The following is a 9706-nucleotide window of genomic DNA, read 5'->3' on the forward strand; positions in this document are numbered from 1 at the left end:
GACCCGGCGAGGCGCACCTGCGCCTGCGCCATGCAGCGGCGCACGCGTTCGAGCCGGAAGCACATGTTGGAGCTGGAGGCTCCTGGGGATGGAACCGGAGATGGAGGCGCAGAACGCTGGGGCCGAGGACGGCTTCACCCAAGTCACGCACAAGGGTGGCCGGCGGGCGAAGAAACGGCAGGCTGAGCAGCTGTCTGCCGCGGGGGACGGCGGGGATGCAGGCCGCATGGACACGGAGGAAGCCAGGCCCGCGAAGAGGCCCGTTTTTCCGCCCCTCGCCGGGGATGGATTCCTGGTACTAACAGGGACCGGGGGACAGAACGGGGCCGGGGCCAAAGGTGGGCCAAGCCGCTGATCTCTGGGTGATGTTGGAAGTGCGGGGTCTGTTCTTAAGTGACGTCCTTAGTGAAGTGACTCTCCTGAACGAAGTTTAAATCGTTCAGTTAAAGCTTCTTCTGGAAGAGCTGTCATTTTACAGCTCTATCTTCATCCCTTGATACATCTCCCGACTTGTGTGTTCTTTTATCCTAGGGTGGGAAAGAAGAAACAAGGAAAATTCCAGTCCCAGCTAACAGATACACGCCATTAAAAGAGAACTGGATGAAGATATTTACTCCTATTGTAGAACATTTGGGACTTCAGATACGGTTTAACTTGAAATCGAGGAATGTAGAAATTAGGGTAAGGAGAATGTCAACCATTTCCAAATATATTAGGGTTTCTCTCTCCTGCAGAAGTGAAAAGGCGTGAATAGACTTTCTTTAATGAGACTTACTTTGTTAAATGGTCATTATACAATTTTCTTAAAATAGTGAGTTCGAGCTTCTTGAATCTCTTCAAAATCCGCATTCAATACAAATATTAGTTGAATTCATAAGGTGGACCTAAGGTCATACCAAAATACTGGCTGTGTCTGTGCATGTATTTTATGATGTTCTGTGTTGAAATGAGACAAGGCTGAGTAAACAGGTGGTCATAAACAGAAGTATGTAAATAAGGAGTAAAAGTACGTGTGGTACACACACACACACACATATGTCTACATTTCATGGTGTCAGTTCAAAAGTTAGACAATGTTAATTGACTTTGGGTTTCCTTTTCTGGGTGCCAGTTTTATATCAGAATCAATGACCAAAATTAATTATGTCTTCCGTTTTGAGGATTCTTACACCATCATCAGGACTGGTATAGACTCATCTGCGTTGAACTAGAGTAATGGAATAAAGCATAGGGGCACTGCTTTAAATAGTTGGTAAAGTTTAAAATCTAGAACTTGGCAGTAGAACTCCTCTTTGTTCCCATTGTCACTTTCATGCGGGTTCTTGTCGTTTTGTGCCAAAACGTCTTGTTTCCTTAGAGGTTTCCCTTGCTTCAGAGCTTTAAATCGCCTCTCACCGGTCCTTCCTCTGCCAGCGCCAGATTAATTTTCCTGGACCACACTGCTTTCACTGTGGTACTCTGGTATCTTCAAAATCTCTGAACGATAAGAGTTAAGTTTTTGACTGAGCTTGCCTTTTTTTTTTATTAAAGATTTTTATTTATTTGAGAGAGAGTGAGAGCGAGAGAGGTCACAGGGGAGAAGGAGAAAAAGACTTGTCACTGAGCAGGGAGCCCGATATGGGGCTTGATTCCAGGACCCTGAGATCATGACCTGAACCAAAGGGAGACGCTTAACCAACAGAGCCATCCAGGTGCCCCTGAACTTGCCTTTTAAGTAGGAATCTAAGTCCCAAGTTCACCTCATCCCAACTCTTTGAACCTTTTTGTGGCCATATCTTTCATTTTATGGGGGGACTTTCATTTTAATCTTAAGACAGGCCTATGAAGTAATTGTCATATCACCATCCTTTAGATGTGAGGAAACTGAGTCAAAGGAGTATGTTAGAGTCATCAAAGTCATTCGCTAACAAGTGAATCTTGTTAGTCCTGAAAGGACCCTTCACTCAGATCTTTTTATTTACAAATGAGAAAACTTAGACCTGGAGCTTCTATGGGACTTGCCCAAGGTCACATACAGGATTGGAACTGGGATCTAGTTTTATCTGTGTATTAAACAACCTCGTGTATTTTGAAATTTGTCAAATATGTGGTCTCCTCAACTAAATTTGAGTCTTTGTGGGAGAATGGAAATGACAGTTTTGGAATCAGACTTGTGTCGGAATTCTCCCTTTTTCACATTTCAGTACTTCAGTTTTCTCAAATATAAAAGTTTTTATATTACTTTTAATATTCAGGGTTGACGTGAAGATTAGAGCTGTTGTGTGTAAAGCACCTTTGCCGTGCGTGTCACTTTTAGTGGCTGGGATTTTATGAATAGCAGCTGTTTCTGCAATTACCTAGTAAAGCCTTTAAGGACAGGATCCCAGCTTAAACCATTCATGGTAGTTAGTTCTGGAGTTAGTGCTTTGGGAAATATCAGCATATAATCATCATCATATTGATCAGTCCTAGTGTTTTGTTAGCATATTTTCATGTCCAGTCATAATATGAATATGTGCTGCCTTTTTTTTTTTTTAAACAGACTTGTAAAGAAACCAAGGATGTTAGTGCCCTGACAAAAGCAGCTGATTTTGTGAAAGCCTTTATTCTTGGGTTTCAGGTGGAGGTAAGTGATTTCATGGCATCTACAATAGGTGCTTAAAAACACTTAATATGAATGTTTCAGTGGATTCGGGCTTTTAAAAAATTTTTGAGTTTTCTAGGTCTGGTGAATTTTAACTTAATAGTTATTCTCAGGTATCTAAACGGAAGGGCTTCACAGCATTTATTTTTATGTTGTAGGACGCACTTGCCCTCATTAGGTTGGATGACCTCTTCCTAGAGTCTTTTGAAATTACAGATGGTGAGTATAGGGTGGTCTTTTCCTGTTAACTGTTGTGCTTTCATACTGCTGACTTTGTATTGTAGGTGACTCTTAGCTTTCTAGTAGCATCAGTTGGCCTGTATTATTAGCAGGTTTTAAAAATATATATTTTTGTATCTCTTAGTAGGGAAATTTAGTTGGTGATTTAACTTCATTACGTAGTGGGTGGTGCACTGGAATTTCCTGCCTCCTGAGGCCTTGATTCTCTCATTTAGTGAAGCCCCTAAAGGGAGACCACCTGTCAAGGGCAATAGGAAGAATCGCTGGCAAAGGAGGAAAAACCAAATTCACCATTGAGAACGTGACACGGACACGGATAGTTTTGGCTGATGTGTAAGTATCTGATCTTGACAAAGCTATTGTCCTAATTTATATTTGACCTTTTGCTGGTTTCTTCATAAAGATTGTATTTTATGCGTAATGTTGCCACTGACTCTTTGTCAGTATATGGTTCCGAATGAAATACATAGATACTTACTTTGAAAGCAGATTAAGTTAGTTGAGAAAATCTTAGGAATTCTGTTTTTCTCAGTTAGCAATAAAGGACATGTTTAGGGGCGCCTGGGTGGCTCAGTCGGTTAAGTGTCTGCCTTTGGCTCACGTCGTGGTCACAGGGTCCTGGGATCAAGCCCCACTCTGAGTTCCCTGCTCAGCGGGGAGCCTGCTTCTCCCTTTGCCCCTCCCCCCTTCATGCATGCTTGCGCGCGCTCTCTCTCTCTCAGATAAATGAATAAAATCTTAAAAAAAGTAAAGGAAATTGTTCAGAATTCTACTAAAAGAAGTTACCTGACAGGTGAAGATTTAACTAGTATCCGAGGAGATTCCTAAATCAGTAGGAGAGAGCAAGGAGTGGGTGTTTTAAATGCCATTGTGCTTTCCTTTTAAAGAAAGAAATACATGTGTATAACTTTATAAATACTTTAAGATTATATATAAAGGCCTTTCATAAAAGAACGAAGAGTATTGCACGTTGGGTGAAAAACTCGAGACCAGCTCTATGTGAACGGAAAGAAGATGACACAGGCTTAAAGTAAGGGTGCAGGAAGTCAAGCTGGGATTAGCCCTGGCGGGGGTTGAGGCTGCTGCGGTGCCAGGTGGGGGTTACTGGCAGATGGCGCGGAGATTATATAATGCCATGAAGTTGGGGAACGAAGCACTTGACTGACAGGAGGAGGGACCTGCCTGCTGCTAAACCCAGAAATAATTTTATTTAAAATCATACTATATTGGCTCTAAACTCGGGCTCACCATTTTTTAGAACCTAAATTTTAGACTCTGTTTTATACTCGAGGGATAACGATAATACCACTTTGATGGCCCTCTTACTGGAAGACAGGCTTATTATAATATTGATCTTTGTGAGGGGAGCCTAGACTTGGGAGTATGGAGCCATGAGGAAAGCATGTTTTGAACTAGACATTTTAAAATATTTTGAAATGCATACCACATTTGAAAGTATCCTAAGTAGCCTTAAAAACTTTTAATTTAGAAACCTAAAAATGTAACTGATGTGCTAATCAAAGTATGGATACTGTGATATATTAAATTTCAAGTATATTGATAAGTGTTAACATAAAATTTACTAGCTGAACTATTTTTTTTTAACTGCAGTATGATATACATACAAAAAGCATTACCTTATTTAGGTAATGCTCCTGTTCAGTGAGTTTTGGGTAAACCTATAGTCCTGTGATCCCACCTCAATCCCAGGTAATCACTGATCTGTCTGTCATGGTTATGCCTTTTCTAGAAATTTATATAAATGGAAAGATACAGGGTGCAGTCTTTGGTGTATGATTTCTTTTAATTAGCATGCTGTTTTGAGTTTCCCCAGTTCGTTGGGTATGTTAGTAATTCCTCTTTATTGCCAAGTACTATTGTAAGGTATTGCATTTTGTTTATCCATTCACATATGATGGACGTTTGGGCTGTTTTCAGTTTGGGGCTATTATGAATAATGTTGCTTTTATTGAATTACTTTTTATATCTTTTCTATTTTTCTTACAAACTGAATGACATACTACTTGAGTGTACTGTCTGGAGTGTTCAGTATAAATAGGCTAATTGGAAATCCACATGTTCGCCCGCTTACTGTGATATAACCATAGTGTGGACTCGTATGCACCTGTAAGTGTTGTTTTTGATGAGCTGCTGATAACCTGGTAAAATACAGTATGATGTGAGCACGATAAAACTCTAAAAACGATTCCAAATACATGCAGTGCATCAGATGGCAAATACTGTTGCCTGTATGTCCTGAGACCTCCATACCGTTCCAGCCACTGCCCCATCACGGTGGTAGTTTCGGCAGCAAAACTACTCACACTTCATGTATGTTCACTGTCTGTTTCCTCATCTTTCCTGCGCTACTGTCAAGAATTTTTATCAGAGTTAGACATACACATATTTGAGCAAGCCCCAAATTTATACTACCTACCTCCATTTCCTCTTCCTCAGAGGAACTAATTTCAGCTCTTTTAGGTAATTTTTAAAAATTTATCTCCATATTTTCAGACACCTTGTTTATATAGCAGCTTCATGGTTTGTTTTGTTTTTTTAGCCTCACCATTGACTTTCTAATGTGAAAGAGGAAAATTCAGCTTTTTTTCATCTGCCCCCACTTCCACCCCATATACTCAGCCCTTCTAACATCCAGTTTACTTATCCCTTCCTACGTTCCCTGTACCTTGTAGGTTTTGTTAAGACCAGCGTTCAGCATTACCTGTGTGCAGTTCCAGGGCTCAGTGTATCAACAGCGGGGCCAGGTGATAACTGTGATTACTCTGTTGTTTTCACTTGAAAAAACAATTCTTATTTATGTTTGTGTTTTCTAATTATCAGTAAAATTCAATAAAAAGCTATACACTGTTGTATGTCCTCTTGGTGTATCCAGATGCATCAAACATTTGAGAAACTTCTCCTGGAGCCTGCTTTCTCAGAAGCACGGCTACCCTGCCTGACGCCCAGTTGACATCCTGGGTTCTCCTTTCACCTTTGCCCTTTTGCTGTTTGAATCCCTTGGTTGTTGGATTCTTTTTCCTGAGTACTCCTTATGGTTCTTCTGTTTTTCTTTTTTAATTTGGTATTTGTATGTATTGCAAAATGAGCACCACAGTCAGTCTGGTTAACATCTATCACCATAGCTACAAATTTGTTTTTCTGTGTGTGAAAACTTAATTACTCTTAGCAACTTTCCATTATGTAGCACAGTATTATTGACTCTACTTGACATGCTGTACATTACATCCCCGGGACTTCTTTTCTAACTGAAGTTTGTGCTGTTTGACCCCCTTCATTCATTTTGTACACCCCCCTCCCCCCAACCTTAGTACTCCTTATTTTGGTGCCGTTTATAGTGCGGGAGCTAGCTTAGCTAGCTAACATTTTTTGAGAACTTCTCGTTCCATTTGTTGAGAACTTCCTCTTTCCTGGCCAGCTATCTAGTTCTGTTATATAAATCATGTCCATTCAGAATTTTGAAGACCTTTCTATATCCTAGCTTTCAGTGTTGCTATTGAGAGGTCTAATGCCATTTTTATACCTGATTCTTTGAGTGTCCTATCTGGCAGTTGTATTATCTTTAGTGTGTTCTGAAATTTCATCGTGCTGTGTTTTAGCGTGGGTCTATTTTTATTCATCTTACTGGGCCCTTTCAAACTAGAGACTTCATTTTCTACAATTCTCAGAAATTTTCTTGAATTACTTTGGTCTTCCTTTCTTACCCCTTCCTGTCTGGAATTCCTTTCTGTGACTCTGTGTTCCAATCCTTATATTTAGTTTTCTTAACATTGTGCCCTTGATTCATGGGTGCATGAAGATAGCTTTCTGGACCTTACTGATTTGATTCTGTTTTTGCCGTTTTCATTTTCTCTTAGTCTCCATAGTCTCCGTTTCTCTTTTTTCACTTTGCTGGTTGTAGCCTCTGTTTTTTTGTAGTAGATGCTTTCGTCAGATGCTGGTGATCCTCAGTGTGTGTGCGCCAGATGGACAGAGTGAGGCAGTAAAGAGCAGACCAGAAGCCCTGAGCTCACAGGGTCTGGGGGGGGAGGGGATGCTGGTTGACTAGGCTTCACTTAGGGTGATTGCCAGGCTGTTTCTGATGTATCTTTTAGTCTTTTGTTTTTTGGGGTTTTTTTTAGATTTTATTTATTTGTTTGAGGGAGAGAGAGAAAATATAGAGGGAGAGGGAGAAGCAGATTCCTCGCTGAGCAGAGAGTCTGATGTGGGGCTTGATCCCAGGACCCTGAGATCATGACCCAAGCTGAAGGCAGATGCTTAACCAGCTGAGCTACCCAGGCGCCCCTCTTTTAGGTCTTTTATTGAGCAGGTCAGATTCCCCCAGAGAGGCATGCTCTAGGCTCTTCGCTGCCAGACTTTGAAGCGCAGTTATGGAAGACAGTTGGAGGTCTCAGTTATTTGCTTCCCATTGCCCATCTTTAACATGGCATTCCTACCTCAGCTGTACCTGGTACCCCTGGTCCAGACACCATGTCTTTTATTTTCCAGGGAGCATCACCTCGCCTCCCCCTCCCATAATTCTGCCTGTTACAGGGGGTGGTTGCCTGATTACAGAGTGGGGAAGAAAATCTAGGCATCATCTTGAACAGATTTTGTCATTTTTGTCCCCACTTCCAGAAATGCCTAAGCCTGGATGAGAGGGTTCGGCTTGATGTTCCTACTGATAATTTTGGTGTCAGTTTACTGACATTTTGGAGGATGGGCTCAAAAAGCAAAATACTATATTGTCCATTTTGTTTGAGTCAGTCAACCAGGAATTCCCATTAGTAGGGTCTGGATGATCCTCACTGAATAGTGAAGAAATTTAGATAACCTTTAGAAGGTTTTGCAGTTGAAATCCAGATGTTTTAATTAAGTACAATGTTACTTGCATTTCTGGGTACTTAATACCAGCTCTGCCAATGTGTAATCTTGGGCAGGTTTGTTTTTGGGTTTTGTTTTTTTAACTTCTCGTAAATTTCTTTCCTCATTTATAAAATGGGAATACCATCTACGTTAATAAAACTCATGTGAGGGTTAAATGGGAACACACAAAGCCGTAGCACATAAAAAGCACTCACTTGATGGTAGCCATTATTAGCCAAGAATCTTTAAAAATTCTTGGTTTCTTAAAATTTTGTATTTCTGTTTACTGGGATATAATTTACATACCATAGAATTTCCCTTCAAAGTGATTTTTAGTGTATTTTGAGTTGTGCAGCCATCACCACCATCTATATTTAGAAATCTATCATGATTTTCCAAAGTTACGGGATTATGGGATTTAGTTAAGGAAATGATTTTGTTGCTAACTTGTCTCACATTCTCTCTTGCAGGAAAGTTCACATCCTTGGCTCTTTCCAAAACATCAAGATGGCAAGAACTGCCATTTGCAACCTCATCCTGGGTAATAATTTATTCCTTGGGTATTTTCTCTGGAAAGAAAATAGGGAATTTAGAACTCGAACCACATTTGCAAATCAGTTCAAGTTAAGCATGTTAGAGATTGCCAAATAGAAACTTTGGGGTTGGCAAACATGGGCCTAAAGAAAAAAGGAGGAATATTTTTGCTTAGATTTCATCAGTTTGCTAGGGAAAATAAAGGGTTTATGGGGTTATGTTGCTTAAATCTTTGCTGCTTTCCCCTGAAGTGCAGTGAAAAGCCATTCCAGAATAGCAAGCAGTGTGTTTTAGGTTTCAATGAAAAGAGAGCTGCTGATGACCATCAGTCAACTTAATTGACACACTTAGTCCTATTTTATTTTATTTACTTGAGAGCTAGAAAGCCTGAGCGAGTGGGAGAGGCAGAGGGAGAGGGAATCTTAAGCAGATTCTATGCTGAGTGCAGAGCCTATTGCGGGGCTCGTTCTCACGACCCTGGCATCATGACCTGAGCCAAAACCAAGAATCAGACGCTTAACCGACTGAGTCACCCAGGCACCCCAGTCCTGTTTTCAAACTGTGCGGCAAAGTCAGTTAACTTCTGGTATGAGTTACAGGGTTGTAGCTGCTTGCTCTAAATGGGATTTTCCATCAGTGCCCAGATCTGAGTGACCAGTTTCTTTTTGACATATTTACATAACTCCGTGCCTTTGATTCGTAGAATTTAAAATAATTTTGGAGACTATTTGGGTATGGTTTATGGTTCTTTTGCTGATTTAAGAGAGATCCACTGGGAAATGTGCTTTGGAGTTGCAGACTGCTTTCCATGTGTCTTCTATATATGTGAGTATATTTGTATAGATATGTTTGTTTTCCTCTGCAGGAAATCCTCCATCAAAGGTTTATGGCAATATCCGAGCCGTGGCTAGCAGAGCAGCAGATCGATTCTGATTTCAAATCAGAGACTTTTTATCTTGAATTTGGACTCTAGAGAAAAAGCCCTTGCCCTCTGCATGTGGTGATAAGAAACCATGTGAAGAATTTTTCAGTCACTTTGAGCCTCCATCGCTGCTTCTGTTCTCAGCCAGAAGCATCAATAGAAAGGTTTGATAATATTCTCATGCAGCAACTTGAGGATAATTCCTGTATCTGAATTTAGTACCATAATTATACTTACACATTAATTATATCACTTAATTTTAAATAAAAGATTTACATAGTTTATAATTTATTGGGGAAACTTGTTTAAACAGATCTGTATGAATTTATAGATTTATAACTTTTTATAAATTTGTAAACATTTCTTGTCTATGGAGTGTAATTAACAGAATCCGCTCACAAAATCGCTCTGAATCCTGACCCTTAATACTGGGTGGTATGTGGACTTTTTAGAAGCAGCAGTTTGGAGATACTGTTGTGAACAAAGGCTAATCTTTGTACCTGTTTTGTAGTTTATAAAATTAA

General features: G+C 40.3%; 1 protein-coding gene across 1 annotated transcript; it reads left to right on the top strand.

Annotated features, from left to right (window-relative positions):
- Nucleotides 1-17: 17 nt before the first annotated feature.
- PNO1 (partner of NOB1 homolog) lies at nt 18-9294 on the top strand. The gene is made up of 7 exons (XM_045788133.2): nt 18-295; nt 532-681; nt 2522-2605; nt 2782-2842; nt 3079-3196; nt 8197-8267; nt 9126-9294. The coding sequence occupies exons 1-7, from the start codon at nt 89-91 to the stop codon at nt 9191-9193; spliced, it is 759 nt and encodes a 252-aa protein (XP_045644089.1). The 5' UTR covers nt 18-88; the 3' UTR covers nt 9194-9294.
- Nucleotides 9295-9706: the final 412 nt, after the last annotated feature.

This window comes from Ursus americanus, chromosome 7 (genome assembly GCF_024610735.1).
Source record: "Ursus americanus isolate L20-20 chromosome 7, mUrsAme1.1.p, whole genome shotgun sequence".
NCBI classification, from domain to species: domain Eukaryota; kingdom Metazoa; phylum Chordata; class Mammalia; order Carnivora; family Ursidae; genus Ursus; species Ursus americanus.

Coding starts and splice junctions, on each gene's coding strand:
- PNO1 (XM_045788133.2), top strand. CDS start 89: ATGGAACCGGAGATGGAGGCGCAGAACGCTGGGGCCGAGGACGGCTTC. Junction 296..531: donor TCGCCGGGGATGGATTCCTG/GTACTAACAGGG, acceptor CTTTTATCCTAG/GGTGGGAAAGAAGAAACAAG. Junction 2,606..2,781: donor TTCTTGGGTTTCAGGTGGAG/GTAAGTGATTTC, acceptor TTTATGTTGTAG/GACGCACTTGCCCTCATTAG.